General features: G+C 45.3%; 1 protein-coding gene across 3 annotated transcripts in view; it reads left to right on the top strand.

Moving 5' to 3' along the window:
- The first annotated feature begins 348 nt into the window (after positions 1–348).
- The window catches only part of LOC133141050 (sarcoplasmic/endoplasmic reticulum calcium ATPase 2), a 33,665-nt gene continuing 8,649 nt past the window's right edge, over positions 349–25,364 (top strand). Inside the window, exons 1-9 of one of the 3 annotated variants that reach the window (XM_061261425.1) lie at positions 349–503; positions 882–1,012; positions 1,892–1,909; positions 2,027–2,109; positions 6,760–6,864; positions 12,687–12,825; positions 22,669–22,749; positions 23,662–23,747; positions 24,412–24,876. In XM_061261425.1, the coding sequence (XP_061117409.1) occupies positions 895–1,012; positions 1,892–1,909; positions 2,027–2,109; positions 6,760–6,864; positions 12,687–12,825; positions 22,669–22,749; positions 23,662–23,747; positions 24,412–24,876 (1,095 nt within the window). In that variant the 5' untranslated portion in view covers positions 349–503; positions 882–894. Of the gene's footprint in view, positions 622–878; positions 1,013–1,891; positions 1,910–2,026; positions 2,110–6,759; positions 6,865–12,686; positions 12,826–22,668; positions 22,750–23,661; positions 23,748–24,411; positions 24,877–25,364 lie in introns of all 3 variants that reach the window. The other 2 variants (XM_061261422.1, XM_061261424.1) reach the window with 2 other exon arrangements.

The raw sequence follows: 25,364 nt of genomic DNA, 5'->3' as shown, positions 1-25,364 counted from the left end.
ACAAGAAATTAAACGTGAAGTAGGATACAAACTCATTAGTGTTACGTTGGTTACTAACGTTACACGTGTCTCCTTTTGAGCCCAGATTACAAAAGTATATCAACGTAGGCTACATGTGAGTAAGACTGGGTTTCGCAAATCACAACTAATCTAAATCGATATGTTGCGAGAATAAATTGTTTTCAATACATTTTGGCCATGTTGGAAGTTTAAAGTACAACACAGGCTGTAGTCTATGTTCTCCTCCATCACTGGAGTTGTCGTGGTGGTGGGTTTGAAAAAAAGCTATCAGCTGATCCATCTACTTTCGAAAGGGCCAGAGTGGAGGAAAAAAGACGAGATTTCCGGAGTCCTTCCATCCAATGAGCGCACTCCACATGCGGAGCAGGCGAGAGAGCAGCAGTGAGGCTCTTTCAATAAAACGCGATTACCGCTACTGATCATAGCCACTGACTGGGGATCTACAACACGGAGAGAGAGGAGGCAGTCCAGAGCACAACCAGGTCAACGTTAGGACTGTAACTGTATGTGTGTTGTGTACTAAACGGGGGCGATTGCTGCAGGCTCTTTCATATCTACTCTATGGGAATTAAGAAGACATCGAAGTGACTTTTTCCGAGGGTGGGAATAACCCAGTTGTTGCAATTCAGCATTTAATTCGGAAAACGCTAAATACAGTCGAGAGGGGGGATTTTTGTGTGTTCTGAATAGCCTGCTGCCGGGGAGTTCATTTTCTTGGCTTTTTTTGGAAGTATTCTTAAGACGGATGCATAAGCTCGTAGATAATTAGATCACACATTATCAGCTTCTTGTAAACGGGACGTTGAAATTGTTATAGCGACGGGGGTGGTTGAATAAACAAAGTAAACTGTCTTCAGAAGGCGACCATCCACCATGGAGAACGCTCACACAAAGACAGTCGAGGAGGTTTATAGCTATTTCAGCGTTAATGAGAGCACGGGACTGGGTCTGGACCAGGTGAAGAGGCAAAAGGAAAAATGGGGACCGAACGGTAAGTAGCCTTTTATAAAATGATGGTTTGTTGTCTTTTTCACGGAATACGCAGAGTAAAGGCCTATGTATTGTGTAGCTACGTTTCAGTACAGTGACCGGCATGCTCAAACGAATAGTAAAAATGGCTGACGTCATCATGCATGACCTCGTGGGTTTCAATAACCTTAGCTATCTAGCTCACTGGGGTACAATGGCGCTATATTTAATTCTTCAGGTTTTGGATTGATATTTTTCCTTTCAGCACACAAGCCCTGAGGGTTCTGCATCTTTTTTTCGGCTAGTGGGGGTTGGGATAGCCGCAACAGGGCCTTACATTTCAGTTGTCGAGTGCAACCTAGAATGGCAAGAGACACGTCTCAAAATGAATTGTTAACTTAGTCACGTAGTTTGCAATCGAAAAGGGAAGAAAGTCCAGAATTAGCTTTTCCGTCCGCAGTGAAGATTCCATTACAAGTTTAGCCGTTGACTAGCTAGCTGTTTTAATCCACGGATAATGGGGCATGGGACACGCTAGCACACCGGTAGGTAGCTTGTCTTGGCAAACGTTAATGTGGTTTAAAATATTTAAACGGTAATCCCAAATCTAAATGGACTAAACGCACGTAATTGGCATTGCAATTAATTCATTCTAAGGTAAATGAATATCATCAAAATTAGCTGTACATTGTATCTGGATTTAAACCGCAACATAGTTCCTTGCCCACCGAACAATCTTGTTACCTGTGGTGACCGGAAATGCATCTTGCTACTGTGAATTCCACCGGATACTGGCTAGCTACAGCTGTGCACTAGTAGTCGCATTGACAGCTATTGCAACTAACTTTTCCAATTTTCCTTTTTTTTTAAAAAAAATCGTTCTGGAATGACCCGACTGCAGAGTTGCCGGCAGAAGAAGGTTAGTACTTTCATGCTTCAATATTAGTCAATATTTTTGAAATTGCAAAATACTAAAGCAACGTTCCTAATATCCAGGTCTGTTCAGTGATCTAATTTGATATTGTTTGTTCCACAGGGAAATCCTTATGGGAACTCGTCCTTGAACAGTTTGAAGATTTACTAGTGCGAATTCTACTTCTGGCAGCTTGTATATCTTTTGTAAGTATCATCCTCTTGGTTTTTTTCTTTTTTAGTAATTGGGGGTATAATTCTGTTTTGTGGATTTTAAAACACTTGTGCGCATCCGTCTAAGGGGCCAATTTGTGTAGGTCTTCCCACGAGTGTTGTGCATGCAAGCTCTAGCTTAGTAATTGCTCAATTCGTACGTGCATGTGAGTTTGGTGGTAATCACCAGGTATGTGTATGCAGGTAGACGCGGTGGGCCATTGGAACGGTTTTATGTTGGAATAGAAACCGTGTGCTATAATCTAAAAAAAGAAACCATGAATCATTTAATTGAGTGAAATAATATGCATTAATGCATTCTACTTTTCTATTGATCTTTTTCTCTATTACTCCATGCACACATTCGTTTTTAAAAAGAGGTAATGGGTATTGGAACGGCAGTTTATAGGCTGTGGTTCTCTTACTTGGATTTTAGTACTGTGGAATATTTGTGAACGATGACCACAGGGTTGAATTTGAGTTCTGAGTGCACCCTGAGCACTGTTCTGAGTGGTGGAATGACTGGGGACCAGGGAAGGATTAGAACGGCGTGTGATGAAGTTGAAAATCGTGCATCTGCGCTCCTCTTCTGAGGTTATGCTATCAGATCAAGGGGCGCGACAGCTGAAGAAACTATCCTTGTGCGGGAATGGTGACAACAGCAGTGATGGGTCAAACGAGACATTTGAGCCTCCTTGCCCTCCCGTCCCAGCTGTAATTTAACTGCTCCCTACTTATAGCTCTGCCTCGCTGCTGCCAGCAAGTCAGTTGATGAGGGTTATTTGCCCAAAATCAAACTATTTTCTTAACACAAGAAAATAATGGCAGTGGAAGAATGTTGGCCCAGTCATGAGATTGCCGGCAGTGTGTATGTTGATGTCCCTGCCTAAGGCTGGGGTGCTTCGGCCGGCGTGTTTCCTGCTTTAAGGGGTGATGGAGACTGGAAAGGTTGCTGGACTGTGGCTCTTTATTAGACATTGAAAAATGACAGCCGCTGAAAAATGAAATGGCACCATGTCGATTTCTGTTTGACAGACTTTAGGTTGGAAAGTCAGGGGGGGGAAGCTAAACTGCTTGAAAGTTGTTCCTGATTTGAATGATGTCGACTGCACATCTGGTGCTATCTGTTCTTTTTTGCTGCTGATTGGCGTGCATAGGACATCATATTCTCACAACCCAGTTTAACACCTATCCTTAAAAGGAGGCATTTACTCTTTAAAAGAAGTCATGGACTTGAACCATTTTATATTGTAGGTATGTGCTATAAATAGTTGTTCAGACTGTTAAAGGAAGGAAAAAGGAGGGCACTCTTCTGGTTCTGACCTTCAGTTTCTTTGTAAAATCAGTTTAATAGCTTTTTTTAAAACATGTTCGTCTTGCCTAAACTAATGGTCTGCTTTTGACGTTCTACAAATGGGTCCTATTCAGTTTCTGTATAAGGCCATTTTACTAAGTAGGATTCTTTAACAACATATCCAATTTTGAAACTTGTAATTAAGCAGTTGGAGCTGCCATATTTTCTTGTGTGATTTTCCAAACCGGTTTAATCCCACTTCTGTTTGGTGCCTTGCAGAGCATTAATTGGCTCGATTACAGACTTTACCTTCTGGGAAGGTGTCTGCTAAATTTTTTATTAATTAATTATTTAATTTTTATTTTTTGTAGCAAGTCATGTAGCAGAGCCCTATTACTTGAGGGGATATTTTTTATATTGCTGTATTTTTAAAGGTCTGTGTACTTTGAATATACCTCAAGAAATATTATAAAATGTGTACGTGGAACTGCCTTCTGTCTACGTGGGGACTGCATCCCTAGCCGCAAGTGTCATTGCACGTTGTGTAAAAGGTGAACTGTTCGTCATTTGCATGGTTGCTTATTTTCAGTACTCCTTTTACCATAAATCCAGTGTGCTTTGCTGATGTGAGCCGTTGGATTGTTACGGCATAGTTCTGAGTGTGCCTGTATGCATTGTGAATATTAATATCATCTCATTTGTACATGAATGTGATTAGTTGTAGCTTTAGTCTTGCTCGTAGTTGGTCTTATGGTATGTTGACAGCTCTGTAATAAAAGTAATCATTACTGCATATGAAATTATGCCATTTAGACAAGTTGAGGGAGGAATGGCCCAATAAAAAGTGCACATAAAAATTAACCTCTCTAAATGAGGGCCAGCCAGTAGTCCAGAAATTGGGAATACACAAGAGATTTCCATCCAGTGTTTATTAAGCTTTTCAGGTCTGAAGAAAAGAGGGTTTCGTTTTGGCCCAATATTGTTCTTGTTAGTGCCTTGCTTTGTGGTGTGTCCTAGGTGGATGGAAGTCCTGCAAGCAAGGCCAGGCCTGTGCTTCAGGAGTTGGCCCATGTTTCTAATCTGACATTTATACAGCTGGCCAAATGGCTTTATCTAAATGAAGAGATGGAACTTTGACCCCTGTGTTGCTTCTCATGCTTCTAATTTAGCTCAGAAGCTTCCAATACAGCAAATGTGCTTTATGCATTTCTTTCTGATTTCCCATTTTTATCACAGGTGTATTAAATTTGAATTAAATGTTTTATTTTATTTTTATTTATTTAAACATTTTTAACCAAGTTAATTGCTAAATGCAGACACAATACCTAGAGTGGATATTTGGTAGCTATAATTTGCCATCTTGTGCTTAGCAAGTTGTGTGTAATGCATGGTTAAGAAAATAAAACATTGAAGCTCTGGGGCAAAAAAGGCGAAAAGCAGGCTAATCTGTCCTATTATAGATCCTCGCGGAGTAATCCGTGAATGGTTTTACGGCTGCTGTAATCCCTTTGGATTTTGACATTTCTTTTCTGGAATTAATCACCTCCCTTTCGGCTGGGCTGCTGGAGCTGGGTCTAATGGAGGTACTCCGCATGAAAACAAAGAATCCGCAGAGGGAGAAGGGCCCCCTGCGGGGCACTGTCCTGTGTGCGGGTAGGAGTGCATGCCTGTGGCGTGCTCTGTGATATGAAGGTGGCAGTGTGCTCTCGTGACAGCTCCCATGCTGCTAATGGGGGGCGAGGGCACCATACTTGACCAAATTTGGATACTGACCTTCAGTGAGAGGGTATCAGCTGCAGGGACTCACCAGTGCCCTGCCTCTCCACTGGGCTCTGCTCAAACCTGCTTCTGGGGCCCACCTGGGCATTTAAAAATGTTTTGGAAGTATGCTAGAGCTGATTTATGTTTGTAGTTTTTCTAGATTGTTTCTCAGATTTTATACACCACTTCCGAAACATGTTAGGCAATGTGATTTTCTTTTGCTGTTATTTATTAGTTTGCACATTCCCCACTGAAATTGAGTAATGTCGTGTGCATCATTGCGGCTGTGCTTTCTTTAAATGCTCCCATGAACCATGACTTATGATGTGTGCCTGAAAGGAGCTATGGCTAAAGGAAAAGTTATTTTTGCCCATATATGAGCCTGCTGGCTCTGGAATCTAATTCTGTGAAAATTTAAGTGGCGTCCTCTGCAATAATGAGTAACGGGAGGAGAAATTCAGCGTGAATTTCATACGATGGCCTCTGCTGCGTCGTAAACTGGAACGAGATGAGTTTCTGCAAATGCGATGAGATGCGCCTCCGTGTTATGCAATTTGGTCGTTTTAAAGTGCGCCAATAAAGCCCATGCGCCCCGTTTTATCCGACGAGAGGGGCATTATGCAAATGCGCTCCACTCGAAACGGCCGCTGTAAGAAAGCATGCAGAGTTTGAGGATGGTGTAGTGGAATGTGTAGGCTGTGCCGAGGAGTCGATGGAGCGTCTCCTCCTCTGCGTTTTAATGGGGTGCCTTTCCGCCCGTTTCCCCGGGCTCATTAAAATTAGAGCAACTTTCTCCCTTTTTTGCGGGTTGACAGGTTGTCTGCTGGGGTAGTGTTGAAGTGCAAAGGATGGTGTTTCTGAGATTACTGTGCAGTGTGTCTGACAAGCCCCCGCAAAGTACATTTTACACTCAGAAAATGTGCCTCTTTACGCGTTTGAAGGCATAACGTAAGTGTGTGTGCGACAGTGGTCACACGTCTTTTTTAGCCCCCGGGTCTGTAACCATAGACAAGCACAACTGAATTCACCCATTGTCCTTTGTGTCTCGCGGCTCCACAGACAGTGGCCCTGTAACCCTGTACCCCGGAGTAGGATGGTGCAGGGATCACAGCGCCACCTGTCTGACCCTGTCGCCGGGGTGCTGACAGAGGGTATTCTCGGTTTGCTCTTCTGCGGCAGCGCGGAAGGTCTGACTCCGCCACTGCTGCCGTCGGGAGGCGTTTATGACTGACACCTGCCTCCGTGTCCGATTTACATCCTCAAGTCTATCGCCTGGTTTTTTATTTTTATTTTTATTATTTATTTAGTTATGTTTCCCTTCTCTCCTGTTGCTGGCTGAAGACCAAAGAAACCTGATGGCTCTTGCCATCAGTGGTGAGAGACTTAAGTTGTGCCTTTCCCCCTTGCAATGTGCCACTGTTCATAAGAGCAGAACAGAAAGGCTTCTGAGTTTGGGTTATGATGTGCTGTTCTATGTCAATATTCCTAGTTGATCTTTAATCCCAGTCCATTTGTTCTTCACTGGATGTTGTTTGCATGATGCTTGTGACATGTACACTGATGTTTTAAACATTTCTCTTCTGCTGTAGGTACTGGCCTGGTTCGAGGAGGGGGAGGAAACTATTACAGCCTTTGTGGAGCCTTTTGTAATCTTACTTATCCTTATAGCCAATGCCATCGTAGGAGTGTGGCAGGTAAGCATGGCCTCTTGCCTTTCTTTTCAGTTCTTGTTTTCAGCACTTTCCTCAGACATGATGGCTGTTAACCCCAGTCCTCTTGGTCACCATTGGTTTTGAGCTTGCAAAGCAGTAATTAAAAGTACTGCAACTCTCCATAGCTGACTGTGCATATGCTGGGAGTTGTTTATTTAAAAAAGAAACAAAACCTTGTCTGTGGACCTCCTCTTGTGTCCAAGTGAAGTGACTTGGGGCATGACAGGACTTAGGTTTTTGAAACTTCTGAAAGGCTATATGCCCCTCCAGTTTGTTTATGGGGCCTAGTAAAGTGATGTGGGTAATGTACTGGAAAGCATGATGCTTGTTTGTTCATTTGTGAACAAAGGATTGGGAGGTTTTGTGTCCTTAATTAAAATTTGAATATTAATATGACCTAAGAGTGTTCTATAGTTCAATGTAAACATTCTATGCCCTTGGGTATGATAGAATAGAATGTTACCATCAAAACTCCCTCTTTGGCCATGCTCAAATTGCTGTGAAATAGATTATTGGAATGCTACACAGATGGATGTATACTGGGGGTGGGGTATTCTTTAAAAGGTAATCAGTATTTGATGGGAAACTGACCACTAGCATATAGGTTGGTGAAAGGGATATGATCCAGCATAAGCACATAACAGAAAGCTGGGGAATTGCAATACTTTCTTTAAAATGTAATCTTGAGCTGCACTTATGAAGATTATTCTGGTGCCAGTAATTTAGTTCATTTCCCTGACCTTCAAACGGGATGAGGCACAGGCTTCCGGTACCATTCAACATTTTTCCTTAAATGACAATGATAAATAAATATGGGTGGGCAATGAACATTGTTTGAATTGTGATGCAGATGCATATTTTTTGGCAGTGAGGCAGAATTCCAGTAGTCATGTAGGTTTGATTTGCAAACAAGCTGTTACAGTTCACTCAATAGCCATTGCACTGTTGAATAAAAATGAAAATTGAGATTGTGGATTCTTTTCCTTTTTGTGGAAGTGCAGTTAATGCTTACTCTGGTCAGGGTAAGTGACATTTTTTTATTCTCAGAAATTTGGATCGGGTACATGAATGTTGCTAATATGAGAGGAATTCGCCAGTCTTCCATAGCCTCATATCAATGCCGTTCACTCTGGGATTTCCCGCCATAAAAAGGAAAGGACAATTACTTGTTTTAATGTTTCTTGTCTTGTCCTAATTCCTCATTTTCCTCCAGTAACAACTTTATTCACTTTATTGCTTCATAATCACGCTTGGTTATGGAATAACCAGCATTTAAATATACACTTGGGGCATAACTGACTATGCTACTTCTATCAAATTTCTTACTAAAAATGTGGTTCACTTCTCAGTGATGCCAACAGGTGTTGCTTAAAAATAGTTTGATTGCACAAGATAGGTCTTGTTGAGATTTAGCAGGAAAAAAAAAAACTTCAGACAAGTTATTCTTGTATGTTCATTATGTCACACCCCACTCTTCAATATCAGAGCATCATAGTAAATCTGCAAATTATTAATCGCAAGTTACCCAAAGGAATGTTTGATTTCAACATTAACACGTCCTATTACTAAAGAATCCAATATGGGAAAGTCGATGGCATTTTATTTAAAGAAGGGACAGAACGAAAGTGCACAAAAGGTCACCAAAAGGGGGGTGAAGGTTATTGGGGAAGCCAACAAAGAAAAATAATATTTATGAATAATAATACCCTGTTCACTGCTTGTTTTATCATTCGTTATTAACCAAACCAAGATTTATAACTACAGATTGAGAGTAGCTCAATTGGTAAGGCTTGATTTAAGGTAAGCAACCATTAAAATCTTCAAATTCTTTAAGTTGGTCTTTGAACTTTCAATTTTTTTTGACCATTTTAGAGTTGAGAACTGGCATCCATTTTTGACATGGTTTGTGGTACTGCACTGCTTCAAAGATACCAATGTAAAGAGAGCAGTGCAAACTACTAGTCTTAGTTATTATTATTTTCTTTATCTTCCCCAACTTCTCCTGCAGCCTTGCAATGCGAGGCGCCCGTTAGAGCGCTGTAGGTGGACGAGGCATCAGCTGGCCCCCTTGTTTTGTGAGTGGGCCTCTGGTTCACCCAGGCTTTAGCTTACAGAGCTCTGGATCCACCCACGCTTCTGCCGTTGGGGAATGACACGGAGCTGGTCTCCCTGACAACGATGATGATGATGAGGAGGGTCCAGGCTGTGTGGGGCACAGTATGCCCAAATTTGGTTATGGTTCATGTAGGTGAAATTAGTCTGTGAAAGCCAAGGGTTTGCACCGTAAAAGGGGAATCGTGCAGGACCAAATATCCTGTCCGGGAGAGAGAACTAAAGGTTTTCAATACTGCTTGCATGTGGGTTCTCACTCCCTCTTTTGTTTTCTCGCCCTTGCTCTCTCTCCATGCCTCCCGCTCTCCCTCCTTTCTGTGGCTCTTATCTGCATGTTTTCTTCCATTTCCCATTGCATGAACACTGACCTCGGTTGAGGTATTGACTGTACAAGCATCAGAGCAGGCCAGGAAGACTCTCATAGTGTCACTTGACATCTTTATGCTTGCTTGTTTTAAGTGGTGCTCAAAAGCTCAGTGGGGAATACGGGGGGAAACGGGGCCCAAAAATAGGACTAGAACTGGGTCATTTGGTGTGTTTCATACAGTTCAGACGTTGCTATGAAACCAAATTCCAGTTTCACGAGAAATGTGATAACCAACCCAAAATATACTGTAAAGCGAAAATCTGTGGTCCATGTTAATTTGGGATGAGCTTGGAACAGGCAAAGAAAATCTGTATGAAAGCATGAATTTCATCCAGTGTGCTTGTTCTGCTGAGCTTTAGGAGTGTAATCTTCAGTGTTAATGGCATAATGCAGCAGAGTGCACCATGGGTATGTCTAGCAGCGTTTGTGTGAATGGCTCTGGAGGGAACCATACTGGCAAGAAATGATAGTATAGAGCTCTGCCAATAAGAGTTTGTACCCAAACAAACTTTTCAACAATATTGTAATAAAATATTTTGATATGATTTTACAGTTGTTTGATCATTGTCATTAGAGGTTTAGGCGCTTCGTTCTCTCGCAGGATCTCTGTTTGGCTGCTCTAATTTTTGTTGCCGAGAACAGGCTGTGCGTTTCCAGGCTCTCAGATACCTCAGGTTGCCAAATTCCCGATTGCCCCAGAAAGGCTGCTTTGGATAGCAGTGTGTACTAATGCTGTCGGTTGCCTTTATGGTTGCTTGGCTCAATGATCTGGGTCCTTTTGTTTAATGATTTATTGTGATGCATCGCATTCCAAAAGCTGTACACCTTTGAGTGACACATTCAAACTTGACATGCCATTGCTGCATTTAAAAAGTAGAGCCACACATTGTTCGTGTCATGGAACATGCAATGTATATGCATCAGTTTCATCCTAACTGAGGCACAAACTGTAGTTTTATTTAAGCATACGTAGTCTCAACAGCCTGCCACATCCATCACCAAGAAATGTATCATAATACAAACACCATTGATCAAGTATTTACATTTGCAAATGTTTAACTTAGCTCTTTGTTTCAGAGCCAGCCTCAAAACATTTCATACATAGTTGGCCAGGAATGTACTGTTTGTGCTTAATCACAAGCAATTAAAATGCGACATGTAACATGTAATGTCATCATACAACTGAGATATGCACGGACTCTGAGCGGCAGACTGTATTCCGACACCACTCCTCTGCTGTAATGAGCTGGCAGAAGGGCTTATGCATCCAAGGTATCGATTTGGCTTTTTGCTCAAGCTGGTTAGTTTGGCCTCTGAGATGTGACTGCCAATTCTCTTTCTGCTTGATGACTTGTTCAATCAGTTTAAAAATGGTAGAGGAATTTCATGTCACTCTTTTTGCTGTCATGCACATAACGGCACTTTTAGGGAGACGAAGGAACTAAATGGCAAATTTAAACTCTTGGCTCATTATTTGTTGCTTATTACACAATCAGTTTCAATTATCTGTTTTAGAAAATACAATTGGTCCCATCTGATTGTGCGTTTTAAAAGTTTGACTAACTCGCAATAATACAAATGTTCATAATTTGTGTTATGATGTAGCTGAAACGATGAGATTTTTTGCATCATGCTAATGCTATTATGCTAATATTAAAATTTGTTTTAATTTAATCATGTTGAGCAAGTTAGCCATGGGATAGTATGGGATCTTCAACTATTTCCATTCCAATTAAGCGATTTCTCTTTGACCCTTGTAATGCTGTGGACAGCTGTATAAATATTATGATACTATAAAACAATAATAACACCGATGCAGACACCAAAAAAACAATAGTCTCAAAGCAACAGAATTAATTTGTTTTGGTTCAAATCTGGGTCATCCTCCCAACAGAAAACCAGGTGCTCGCAGTCAACCAGTTATTTGTGAGAAGCTCCTCCACTGCTTCAGACAAATATTGGCGCTTTCACAGGCTAGGGTGACAAGGCACAATTGGCCATCTTAAATTGGGTAGTGAAAGGTGAGCAAAATCTGATTATACAGTGTATTTGAGTGCCTTGTTTGCTAAGTGCAAACGCTTAAGTAATCACATTTTATTTAGTATCTACATACAGTATTTGCATTTGTTCTGATGTGCATGTTATTTGATCAAAAGTCGGGACCGATATACCTGAGCCTTTATAGATGCAGTGCCCTGATATGTGGTTGTGCAGGACCTTCTGAGGAAATTCAATCCCAATGCATACCTGCCTTATTTACTTTCTTAGAGGTCAAAAAATGGCTTCTCACCCAGTAGATTAGCTTGGTTCATAGCACTCCCAGACATCAAGATGACATGAATTTGATTCCCTGGCAAGTTCTTTGAGGCTTCTGGAATTTTGGGGCATCCATCTCTTCAGTGCTATTGCTGTGTTGGCCTCCCTTGTGTTCTAGTTACATTACAATCAGTCCCGGGGTGAATCAGGGTCAGCTTCCGGGGCCCTGCCTGCCCTCTGCTCAAGGGAGAATGCTATGCAAAGCCAGACAGCCACAGGACTGACCACTTCCCACTTCTCTACAGTATATTCACCCCGAATGGCGCTCTGCCCAATGGGCTGTCCTCCTTACCTCGTCCCCCGAGGCCTTTGTTGCTACTTGGCCCCCCCCAGACCCAGCTTCAGGACCTGTCGTTCCTCTGAGCTCGTCATCCCCCCCACAGTCGTGGCGCCAACTCTTACCGGGACGTTCGTTTTGGGGTGGGTGATTATAGAGATTAATGAGCATCAGCTGTGCGGAGATTGTCACAGCTTGGTTGCTTTGAAACTGGCATCGGCGTTTTCTGGGGTGAGGTCAAAGTATTCCACGATGTCATGGCAGAGGAGTTGCCCCATTGTGGCGGGATACATTCACGAGATTGAGAACTGCAGCCGGTTGAGGGAGGGAAAGAAAGATTTTTTTATGAGACAATATATCGTGGTACATGGTTTCAATCTTCCCAAATAAAAAAATAAAATAAAACATGGAAATGACTACAACAGATGACCGCTGTGCTTCCTGTGAGATTAAGCTGCTTATTTATTAAAGGTTGTCCTTTTTTCTTGTCTGTAACCGTATTTGACTTGTCAAAACAGAGTGGCTTCAAATGGGTACATGGTTATTTGAAAATGTTTTCCATTTCATAATATTTCTCTTTGGTAATTGGTGATTTAGTTTGTGTAATTGCCACTTAGCTGTGAATATTCTCTCCCTGTGTGTAATGCCAGATCGCATTATACAGATCCTCCATATGTCTGTACAATATTTTAAAAGCGTATATGAATATCGCTGCTCCTCTTTCCTCCTCAGGAACGAAATGCTGAAAATGCCATCGAAGCCCTTAAAGAGTACGAGCCTGAGATGGGGAAGGTCTACCGCCAGGACAGGAAGAGCGTCCAGAGGATTAAAGCCAAGGACATTGTCCCCGGAGATATCGTAGAAGTGGCCGGTAAGCACCCAGCTCAGTTCTGTGTTGAGAGTATGTGTGGCTTGACATGAATTGGCACATTAGAGTGGGCAATAATTTAGCTCTTAAGATTGTCCTGGGGGTCTCAACCTGGTCCTGGAGAGCCACTTGATGTGCTCTGAATTAAATCAGTTGATCAATTAAAGCTCAAGCGTTCCACCGTGGTGATTCAGGTCTTCGATACAGGCTTCCAGACTATACAAATGTACTTTAGCAGGGAAACTTCAAGGACTGACATTTAGCTAAACCCATGGCACTAATGTAAATGCTACCATATATGGAACATGAGTGTATTGGGCCACTTTTCAGCATTAATATGAGACTTAACTAAGATGTAGTTATGTCAACAATGCCTATTGCCCTGTACTGTGCATAATTTACTCTGTTGGGCCTTGCTAGAGGTTAGTTTTCTTGAAGTTTCTCCTGCAAGGTACGTTGTTTCATCAGTTGGACTTGACCTTATCACCCAGGGCTCCATGGTAACATTTTTCAAACGGCATACTAATGCATCACAATAAGTAGATGTGTGCCAACTGTGTAAATGATTCAGTAGCGCATAGATTTCTCAGCGCAAATGCTCCTAAAATGGGAGCACTGTAGAGACTTGTCACCTCAAACCTGTTCCTGATTTTCAAGACCCTGTAGCTCTCCAGGGCCAGGGTTGGACACCACTGGTGTATTTGCTGTTCATTGGTTTCTACATTTGTGTATTGCCAAGTTTCTCTACATGTACAGTCCTGTCTGAGAATGAAGCTCCAGCTTGGCAAGAAGTCAAACTCATTTACAGTGCAGTTTGACTTGTGCGAACCTTGTGTGAACTGCATTGCCATTTGAAATACTGATCCTGAATACTGATGATTCGCCCCATTTAAAGACTGCTCTCCGAGCATCCAACAGAAACACTTGTGCTCGATTCTGTGTTTATTCACCCTTTCGATGGACGTTCTGTCAAATGAGAAGCAACCATTGGCTAATGTCAGTGTCCACTTTGAGAGGTTTTTCTCCCAGTATTCTCTTCCCTTGTTTGCTTCCATTACTTGATTGCTCAAAGGGGTCAGTGCTGTCACTGCCCTTCATTTAAACCTGCTCCTCTGTAGTTCCACCCTCCCCCACTCCACTCCCCAGGTGATAGCCTCACGGGAGTGCTGTATTTTTGGCTCCTCTCCTCCCAAACGGCTGCAGGCAGACGTTGGGCCTCCTCATCGGAGTGGAGTCTATTTTGGGTTGGGAAAATCCGTTACCTGCCACATTAAGCCCACCTCCCCACACGCATCCTAATCTGTGCCGGCCCCTGTGGGGCCCCTGAGCAGGGAGGCCCGCCGGCGCCCTTGCCCAGGGTAAGGGCCGCGGGACCGTTTCACAGGCACAACGTGCGCAGGCGAGCACGTGGCTCCATGGAGTCGGTGTGGCGACGCGTCTGGCACGCTTTTGGGAGACCTTGTCGGAAGCCGCTCTCGCTACACAACGGTTTATCTCTGAGCTGCAGTCGTGGTCTGGGGGAAGGACTGCCTTTCCTTTTCTTTTTTTATTTCTGCGATTGTGAGCGTGTGCCGCAGTTGTGGGTTTCATTCTTAGCGCAGCTCTTGTCTGAATTATGGAATGCTTTATTTATAGCCTACAGTGACCGAAGTGAAGATGACAGGTGTCTGCCCCCCCCCCTCCCCTCCCCAAACCGCCCTTCTCTCGGGCACATTGTGGCGGCGTGCACTCTGACGTAAAGCAGTGTTCCGAGGGACTCGCCACTGACCTTGAGAATGACCGTGAGCAGAGGCTCTGAGTGGAGCTGGGAGATGGGCGGCATTGCTCTTCTGTCAGGTGTGTTCATTCATTCCAGTGGTGCGTTTCATTGTCTAAATGTGCACTGATTGGGCTGTTTGTATACACAGAGGCACTGTTCTCAGATGCTGCTGACTTCTGCTTTCAAGCTCCTCTTCACAATTCAAAAACCTTTTTAAAAATTGGCACATTGCAGAAATGAGATTGCAGAAAGTGTCATATATATATATATGTATATATGTGGAGGGAGGATGTCACTGTATTCCTCAGTAGAAGTGAATGCTGGTAAGAGGAGTGGTTACAGCACAAGCAGAGCTATGCAGTGCACTTGCCTTACTGCTGCCTGTCCAGCTGTCTGGGATCAGAATTGGATGCTTTTAATGTGACCATCAGTGACTAATCCACCTTGCACTGATATGGATTGCAGTACCAGATCCACAGGAGTATTGTGGTTGCATAGAAAGGTTGGAGCATTAAAATCATACTGAATTAAAGAAGAAAATTCCACTAATCAGGTGACTGCACATTTTGGCTGAATGCTGCAGGATTTAACACGGGGCGGGGGCGATGCCTGTACTTCTTTAGAAATCAGAATACTCATTCTGAACTGAAAGTAATAGGTTTGGCCAATCTGGGGATGAGTGCTTTTGAAAGTAAAACGAGCACCTCCACGTCCTGTCGTCAGGTGCTGACGCAAGCAGGGGCGTCACTGCCCTCTACAGTGAGAACTGTAGAGGACGCGGGGACTCAGACAGGCCCTGCTGTGTGGGGAAGGGGGGCTGGAGGTGGGGTGCGCTTCATGAACAGAATTTTAAACAGTGTTACCGCTTTGGCCCGACACAGCACCCCCCTCTGCTCCTCTGCTGTAACGGCGCCTGCTGTGCCCGCACCATCCGCATCCCCACCCCGGCCTGACCACAGGACAAAGCCCCGGCCCCACAGGCACGGTGTTTAAAGTTGTGCTCTGGGCTTCTGACATCCCGGCTGTCTCATCACGGGGTGGGATGATGTGCGGGGCTCTTGGGAAGGGAGCAGGGGTGTTGCTGATCTCTGCCTCATTGCTCAGCTCTGGGGTTTAAGCGCGTTTGGTGTAAAGCGAGAGGAGGTTTAGCAGAGTGTGAATGAAGGCCGATCTAAGTGATGATGCGTGTTTCTGGTGACTCATACTCTGCTGTTGCCTTGCAGTGCCCACCCCCCTCATCGCTCTGTCCCCCTGCCCACCCTCCCCTCTCTCGCTCTCCCGCAGTGCCACGCTGCGACTGAGAGTGAAGTTTCCCTCCCGGCCGGATTTAGGCGTCTCTCTGTGTCTGCATGGCAACAGGGCGGGAGGTGCTGCAGCACTGTCGCTGCTCCGTAGCATCTCCCTGTGCGTTTGTGACGGAGGAAATCAGACGCACTGATGTATTTGTATGAAATTCATTCAGTTCTGGTCGACCGTTTCTAATACCCGCAACGAATGGCGGTTAAAGGTCGCTCTTGCTTTTGTGTCCATGTGAGTCGCTCTGTGTTGGCTCTGTAGAAGACTGTAGCCTGACTCTGGTGGCGGCTGTGCAGGAAGGCAGTTGGTACGGGGTGTATAGAGGAGAGGAGGTGCTGGGTGGCAGAGAGGGGCAGCCGGAGATGGCCCGGGGGAAGAGGGCGTGAGGCCTTCCTCTTCTCCTTCTCTCTGTGGAGGGAGTGATGATGGCAACCTTATAGGGAAGTGCCAAAGGATGCCCCACACACACCCTCTACCCATCAGCACCCTCTGCAGCCTGGGATTCCAGACACCAGCAATGGCATGTGGCATTTAGCGCGGCCTGGCCAGCGTCTCCTGTCACCATAGAGACTTTCGATGATTGTCAGGTCCCAGCCAGGTGGTTGGTCCAAGGTTATTGTAAATGAGACCTGCTACAATTTAGACAAACTTAGCCGAGTAAATGATATACTGCCCTGTACACCAGTGTTTGACGGTTTACCATGGCACAAAATCAAATTGGTGTGATGTTTCAAAGTTGGAGAAATGGAGTCATATCTACACTTCTCAGCATGAACGCACACTTGTACTGTACACTATAAATGTAACGCATTACATTGTATATGAATGTGCAATAACACTGGAATTAAAATTTAAAGTGGTGCATCGGCCATTGACAACTCCTCTCTGTCATCTCCAAAAATAAACAAAATTACTACCCAAGCTGGGGCATCTCCAAAAATAAACAAAATTACTACCTAAGCTGGGGCATTTGCAAGCTAAGCTAAATGGAAATGAGAAATGTCGAAATACTGTGATAAAAAATAAGGGAAGTCGGAACTAAACTTTGGTTGCTGAAGTGATCTAGTCTGCTCCAGGCCTTGCGTAACGACTTGAGAACCAGAGCCTGACTTTGGGGGGTACAGTAGCTAAGTGCGCTGGTCCGTATGGGCAGAACACCTGCTGCTGGAGATGGGTGGGCCGGTGGAATGCTGGCGCTCTTGACGACAGGGCTGTTAGACATAGACTCCGGGATTTGACCTTGTGCCTCGTCCCCCCTCGGGGGTCAGGAGATCAGCGGCCGCCAGTAAATGGTGACTGACAGGGGGGAAAGTGTGGACAACCAGCTTTGACCCTGAAGAGGCTATAAAGAGGAGCCATTAACGAGGGGAGAGGTGACCTTCGAGCGCGACTGGGGTCTGCGGGGCGGAGAGTGGAGAAAGTGCCAGAAACGAGAGCTCTGCTGGTCCTCATCCTGGAGATGCACCCCGCACCCCTGGCGTCAGGGCCACAGACGACCGTTAAAGCACTTCCGTCTGCTCATGCTCACTCCTGAGCCGCTGCAGACCGCAGCGTCTGAGCACTCCTGCTAACTTGGCCGCTGACTTCCTGTCGACACATCAGCGGCTCAACTTCAGCTGGTCTGGGCATGACAGGCTAGCGAACTTCAACAGACCAGAACTGTGCTTCATATAATCTGTTCTGTGTAAGTTCGCTGGTAAAGAGGTCATATACAGCTCTTGCTGGTGAACACGTACGTTTTGTGCGGGTTGTTTGTTGTCTGTTTTGGTTTTGGTATCTACTTGTCTGTTTATTTAAGCTCTTTGCTTGCTTTAATGTGCTTTGGTGCATGTCACCCCTGTGATGACCCATACATTCTGTTCTGGCCCGCTTTGATCTTGGACCAATCCCAGGAGTTCAGGCTCTCTGCTTGCATCTGGAGATCCTGGGTCCGGTTTTCCATTGCCGTGGTTACTGACCGGGGACCGTTTCTCCTCCCTTGCATTCATGTCCCCATCTGTGTCTTTCCACTGGCCCATGTGGATGTGAGCGTCTATGTGGGGTGCGAATTCAGGGAGCTTCACCTGGGTGTGAATACGCAGAATAAACCTGTTTGGCTAGGAGGGGGGGGGGGCTGTGGTGAGCCTCTTCAGCCTGTTGAAGCCGGATGTGTTATGGGCTGGGCAGATTACGTAGATAAATAATTTGCACGCCATGTGGCTTGGCTCTCCACCCGCTCAGAGTTCAGAGGGCGTTCGTTCACCCTTTTCACATGATCCACTGCTCTAGCCTTCTCAGTTCGCACATGGCTGTCAGAAGAAGCCTCTTGTTTACCTGCTGCTGAATATCGCACGTACTTATCTGTGAGTGTGTGGTAAATCAGCAGGGACATGCTACGCTTAATGGGTGCAAAGGATGGTGTCTCTGGGAGAGAAGTACCCTCTGCCTCTTTACATGGAAGTATTTTCAAGGTGATGGATAAATAATGTGTCCGTGCGCAAGCAGCAAAAAACCTGTATTTTTAGTCTTAATCATATTTATATTACTACTTTACTAAATAAGACATAAGAAAATGTTGCCAGTAAGGTCAGTTTGACTTATTTCAGCATTTGCCAATGGGTTAAGAATTTCACTTGTCAAGCAAACCATAACTTAAAACAAGCAAGTATTTTTTGCTTGTGGAGCAAATATAAGGTTTTAAGTGTCATTAAAAGATGACTTTTTTTGCAGTGTGTACGTGTGCGTGTCCCAGATGTCCGTTGGTCAGAACTCTCAGATGAGAGTATCCTGTTCAGCCGATGGGGGTGATCAGAGTCGCAGTCAGGGCCAGACCTGGCGCTGACCCGGAGGTCTTTGTACTTGAAGTGGGGGAAACTGTGCTTCCCTCTCTTAGAGTTGGCAAGCGCCGAGGTGAAGAAGCGATGGTGGCTAGAGGGGCCGCAGGGTGTGGAACGAGTGGGATGTTGACACGAAGAAAGCGATGATATGCATACGCAGTGCTTTGTTCAAAATGGACTGGAAACAAATGCCACCCGGAAACATGGTCTACTTCTCAGAAACCATACAGCTAATTTAAGCAGCAGTGACTGGTCTAGGGCCCAACTTCAACAAGCACTAAAGCAGGCTGCTTCACGCTCTGTGTTTCTCGAGAGAAATGTTTCATTTATCAAGTTGTACCATGTGAAGTGTTGCACAACTAAAGGATGTGCGTTTTACAGTATGACTAAGGGGAACGATAAGACCACAAAAGTTCCTCCTCCCCACCGCATAGTAATACCAGTATTTATCTTTATTTCTCACAACTGAACGGTTTTCCTTGTACATAAATTACAGATGGCTCTAGTGAGGTTGGTTGGCTACATTTTATGGAAGCCATTTAAGCTGTCAGGTTAACATGCATTTATCTTGTAGCTTGAATGAGGGATGTTATCTGTAGTGCTGTGAACAGCAGTGTGAAATGTTACTAGGTCACACACCTTCACAGGTGAAGGTGAATTGTTTGCTTTGTTCCGAATTTAGACAGCAGGTTCAAGAGGGCGGCAGAGTTCTAGGAACAGTGTTTCATGTGAAAAGCCTCGTTTGTCTTTTACAGTTGGTGGACACTGTATGAAGCAGTGTGGGTTCCAAATTTATTTATTTATTTTCACCGGCAAGGACTGATTTGGTGATATTCGGTCGAATTGATTGACCGATGTATGGTGCCGTGGGGGTGGGTATTTTCTGAGGAGGAAGGAGCATGGTACGGTCGTATGGTTCATGCTTGCAAGGAACCGGCCGGGTCCCAAATTAAGGTGGAGTTTGGTGGTGTGGTGCTGGCTGAGGCTCCGCCCCCACGCGCAGCGCTCCTGTTAACTCCCTCTTTCCTCTGCGGCGCGACGAGCAGCGAGGCAGCTGCTATCGTGTGTCCACATTTAAACCTGATCAGAGCATCAGGGAACATATTGAAATAGTTTTCCCATTTTTGGCTGTGCGCATTGTCCGTCCTGTGCTATTTTCTCCACCCCCCCACTCCCCTCAAGGGCACGGGGGGCTCAGATTAGTTTACATGTCCGCTCGGTCCTGAAAAGGGAATCCTGACGGCGGCTCGCCCCCCTCCCCCCTGTTTTTCTCATTTTCTCTCCTGCTTTTGTACAGCGGTAGCGATGCAGGACCGTTCACCTTTCAGCAGAAAGCCCCACTTCTGCTTTCTCTGAGCAGTTTGCCTTTTCCTTCTTTAGTTTATACTTTATGCGAGGGTGAGATTTTTTTCCATTTTCTTAGCAACAGTCTGAGGTTTTCACACCAAAAACCGCACGGTTGTTCATCTGTAATGTGGCTGGTTAAGCAAGCCGGATGGAATTAAACCATGAAATGCCATTTGTGTGAACTAGGGTTTTTCTATGAGTAAAGCTGAACCTGACCGCCCCTGAAAAAAGAGCTTATAAACGTCAAGTGCTGAAGATGTCCAGACCAGTCCTAAAAATGCACTTTAAGACTTTCTCTTGTCTGCTTGTAAGTTCATGCTAAAAATGTTTGTGGAAGGAAGTCATGTTTACTTTCCTTTAATTTATTGGCAATTCTCATTTCATTTGTTAGTGGTAGGAAAGGGCATGTTTCTATGTTTGTCTCTCTCTGCAGCACAATGGAAGTTGGGTCTCCTGTAGCGTTTTGGTTTCTATATGAATAAAGAAAAGCTTTCCACTTAACTCACTTTGTGTGGAGCCATGTGTGCTTGTGCTTTTGTGGCTGGGGTGGCCTGTAGCGTAGTCGTTAAGATAAATGACTGGGACAGGCAAGGTCGGTGGTTCGAATCCCGGTGTAGCCACAATAAGATCCGCACAGCCTTGGGCCCTTGAGCAAGGCCCTTAACCCTGCATTGCTCCAGGGGAGGATTGTCTCCTGCTTAGTCTAATCAACTGTACGTCGCTCTGGATAAGAGCGTCTGCCAAATGCCAATAATGTAATGTGGCTCAAGCGTGCTTTTCTTGGGCAGTTAAATTTAATTTGGGGAAAAGTCTGTTTCTCAATTCAAGGCTTCCCAAGGTCTAGCTTTATATAACCACCAGCCAAATAGTTCTCCCAGCTCTTTAGGCACCTTTTAATTATCCATGGGTATTTATGTAAGTGTCTGGGTGGGCAGACTTGACTCTTCTTTTCTCATGTTCCTATCTTTACCTCACCACACTGATGAACCCCTAGAACAGGCGTGACGCTGTCCCGTAGTAATGGGTTTACACCGCAACCGCTAAAGCAAAAAATGAAAAAGGTCCCCTCCAAGGGACTGAAGTGCATCGTCTCGGAAATTCAGCGGAAACCAGGTCTCCCCTCCCTCTTGGCTTGGAATCTCGCTGCTGACTGTTCGTCGTTTGTTCCTGGGACAAAAGAACTTCCCCCCTTGGGAAGGCTTTCACCTTCACTCTGCCATTCTGCAGAGGGCCGCCTTCCAAAAGCAAAAAGGGTTTTCAAGTGTTACCTAAAGGGTTTCGGTGACATTCATAATGGCATGTAAATGTTGATTTTTGAGCACAAATTGACTCCTACCCTTGGTTTTCCACATAGATCATGTCTTTTGAGGAATAAACATGCAAGTGGGAACATGGGGCTGGCATTTCATTGGCTGGGCATAGTACCCCAGTTGCTTGTTTGTTCCACAGTAAAATGTTTTCTGTTCATTCTGATTGAGAATTCTGGAGAACAGTAAGCTTTCCTGAGGTGTATGGCATGTACAAAGTCAGTCATCTATAACATTAAGCAGTAATATGCAGGCACTCCAGTCGTAATTGCTTTCTTCTGGTTTTTGGAAGCCAACTTGAAAGCATAATTTTGCCATGGTGACGTGGCTTTGGCGAGGTCCGATGAGGAAGCATAAACTCTATAATGCCCATGAAGTTGGCGTAGATGTTCATTTTACTGCTTGTAACATTTGCATTGGTTACATTGTCATATATATTTGCATTTGCTGTTCTGGACCACTGTTAGCCTTTGCTAATAATGCTAGGCATGTTTGTATTGGGGGCCAAGTAGCATAGCACTCTGAATAAATTTCAACAAAAGGTAATACATTACTGTGCAGAGAACTTGCAAGCCTGAAATGATTACAGATGTATGTATGTATGTATGTATACCACTGTCACATTTTTTACATCATCAGTGTAAACCATTTGGGGCAAATCTTGTATGCTTTATAATGGACAAAACATTTTATTCATTTTCAGAGTAATTAGGTTTTTGGGCCCCTAGATATCTTGATGCAGAAGTGAGTTAAAGTAGTAAAATATAATTTATGGGGCGACATGGCTCAGGCAGTAAGAGCAGTCGTCTGGCAGTCGGAGGGTTGCCGGTTCGATCCCCCGCCCGGGCTGTGTTGGAAGTGTCCCTGAGCAAGACACCTAACCCCAAATGCCCCTGACGAGCTGGTCGGCGCCTTGCATGACAGCCAATCACCTTCAGTGTGTGAGTGTGTGTATGAATGGGTGAATGAGAAGCATCAATTGTACAGCGCTTTGGATAAAAGTGCTATATAAATGCCAACCATTTACCATTTACAGCAGTGCACAATTTGGCTAGATATTTTTTTTTTTTTGGCTCCAAAAAATCCAATCATGCATGTCTCCAAGGCTATTTACCACCCACCCAGCCAAGTAATTTTCTTGCTAAACTCATTAAAGTTGGCACGCTGTCCTCATAAAGGGGTCAGCCTGTCCCCAACTGTAACCTCCCAATGTCTGCTGACCTCGGAAACTTAGAGTCACTTGGTAACTTGCTGCATTTAGGTTGTGTTATGAGCTTCTAATGACCCCCTCCCCCCTTTTTTTCCATGTTTCCTTCCCCAGTGGGTGACAAGGTTCCTGCCGACATCCGCCTCTCTTCAATCAAGTCCACGACCCTGCGAGTAGACCAATCCATCCTGACCGGTGAGAAGCGCCTGCTTTTGAAATGTTGCCTGTTGCTCCGGTAGGATCGGGCCAACCGTGCTCCTGTATCCTGGAGCCTGTCAGTCACCTGTCCCACACACTCCCAGCCGTAATGCAGCAGGCTGTAGTTGAGCTTCTGCACCATCGCTGTGTGGCCATTGGCTCGTTTTAGTATGCGCGATCCGCACAGCTGGCTCTGCTGATGACGTTGGGAGCGTTCTGAAGGCTGTCTGAGGCACTGCCACCCTGAATTTCTTGCACTACTTGTGCCTGAATCATCTAAACGCATTTCTTTCTATAATGTTACTCCTGACTTTTTCTTTTTCTTTTTTTTCCGTTGTTTATTGTTAATGAATCTGGGTTCTTAATGCTCAAGAGATCCCAAAAGCAGCATCTGTGATTGAGGAATAATTGAGGGGGGAATAAGGGCCAAGTGAAGACCATGGTGCTGCTGAGAGAGATCTCTCCTGGGTGTTTTACTGGGACAGTACTGTATGCTACACCAGCCAGGCAGCCACTGGATGCATCTGTCCCTCCTGATGCAGAGCAAACCTTTATTACATTTGCACCAAAATGGGAGGGTGGAAACCGTATTTAGCATGCCAGTTTCTCAATAATTAGGTTTTTTTTTTGGGGGTGTGTACTTGACTGGAAACCCAAATTTTGATCTAATTTTCAAAATCTGCAGTTCAATCTGGCATATAGAGCTATTGTATGGAGTATGTCTCATTGTGAACATTGCCATCATCATCTGTGACTGCCTTGTTCAAGTCCTCATAGTTCAGCTGCTGCAGAAATGCAGGGAGAAAGTGACAGGAGAGTGGAGTATAGGCTAGATGTAGAAAGGCCACCTTGGTTGCATTTTATGGAAGCTTTTTCTTTCCCTCCTGACCCCTCACCCTTCGATTACAGGAGAGTCTGTATCCGTCATCAAGCATACTGACCCAGTGCCTGACCCTCGTGCCGTCAACCAGGACAAGAAGAACATGCTCTTCTCTGTGAGTATCCACAACCGTGCCACAGCCTCCCCCACCCCACCCCCAACGCATTCTGTATTCTGTATTCTGGCTTTGCCGGCTGTTTTATTGGAGACCGTCCAATGGGAGAGAGAGCGCACTCATACACGCGTTCGCGGTGTAGTGGTTTGGCTCTTCCACTACTTTTTTGCATGCTGGTTGAGTTGATGTTCAGCAAAGCGCTGTATAAACACTGCCAGGCTCTCCTCTTCCAAGTAAATGACGTGCGTTTTGCCGTACTCTTGGGAACTTCTCATGCCAAAGCACTTCCGCGTTCTGGTGACTGAGGTGGTGGGAAGAGGGTTATACTTTTGTCTAGATGTAAACTTCCAGTAATGGAGTTTCTTCATTTGCCTGTGACACTCTGTCACTGAACAAAGCCCGACCTGTTTGTATCTGCAGTGGGAGAATAATGCCTTGTGTTGGTCCAAACTCACTCAAAGGGCCTGTGCCACACAGCTGGATTACTCTTAGCCGTATAAAGGCACGGAGTAAAACCCAAAATGGCTCTTTTTAGTTTAGTCGACATTTGGGGGTGTTCCGTGTTTTAACAGTCATCCAGCCCCCTCGGTAGCCCTGCTTTGTGGAACACGGCCCCAGGCCTCGTTTGCCCTTCCTGCTCTGACCTGGTGCCGTCTGGTTGCAGGGCACCAATATCGCCGCCGGCAAGGCGGTAGGCGTGGTGGTCGCCACGGGCGTCAACACCGAGATCGGCAAGATCCGCGACGAGATGGCCAGCACGGAGCAGGAGAAGACGCCCCTGCAGCAGAAGCTGGACGAGTTCGGAGAGCAGCTGTCCAAGGTCATCTCGCTCATCTGCATCGCCGTGTGGATCATCAACATCGGCCACTTCAACGACCCCGTCCACGGCGGGTCCTGGATCCGCGGCGCCGTCTACTACTTCAAGATCGCCGTGGCGCTGGCCGTGGCCGCCATCCCCGAGGGCCTGCCCGCCGTCATCACCACCTGCCTGGCGCTGGGCACGCGCCGCATGGCCAAGAAGAACGCCATCGTGCGCAGCCTGCCCTCCGTGGAGACGCTGGGCTGCACCTCCGTCATCTGCTCTGACAAGACCGGCACCCTCACCACTAACCAGATGTCCGTCTGCCGGGTGAGGCCCCGCCATTCGCCACGGCGTCTTAGGGGGTGGGGGGGGACGGGACAGGTTGTTAAATTTGCTTTTGTCTAGTCCTGACAGCACTCCTGTAGGAACGGTGCAGAAATCGGCCATCTTTAAACCAATAGGAGTGCGTGTTAGTGAAGTTCTGTTTAATGTCTGTGAATGGAACATCTGCAGCCTGCAGTTTCAAAGCTAGAGCCTAATTAAGTGAGCACAGAGGGTTGATTGAGTGTGGTGGGTGATTGTGTGTGCTGTAGCCTACTGAGACGCCATTGCACTGCGTCTAAAGGCAGGAAAACAGATATTTGGATGGTGACGAGCAGACTACACCTCTTCTGCTCCCTCCCTGCAGTTCTCCATCCTCGTTTAACTTCTGTCAGTTTTGTTTTTGTTCTTGTTCCTGTCTCTGTGCTTGTATTTCTTCCCTTTCTTTTTCTTTCTTTCATGTTTGCTCTCTGGCAGTGTGTTCCCCCTTCCCT

Source organism: Conger conger, chromosome 11 (assembly GCF_963514075.1).
Source record: "Conger conger chromosome 11, fConCon1.1, whole genome shotgun sequence".
NCBI classification, from domain to species: Eukaryota; Metazoa; Chordata; class Actinopteri; order Anguilliformes; family Congridae; genus Conger; species Conger conger.
The sequence above is the reverse complement of the archived record's forward strand: the minus strand, read 5'-3'. Positions and strand labels throughout refer to the sequence as shown.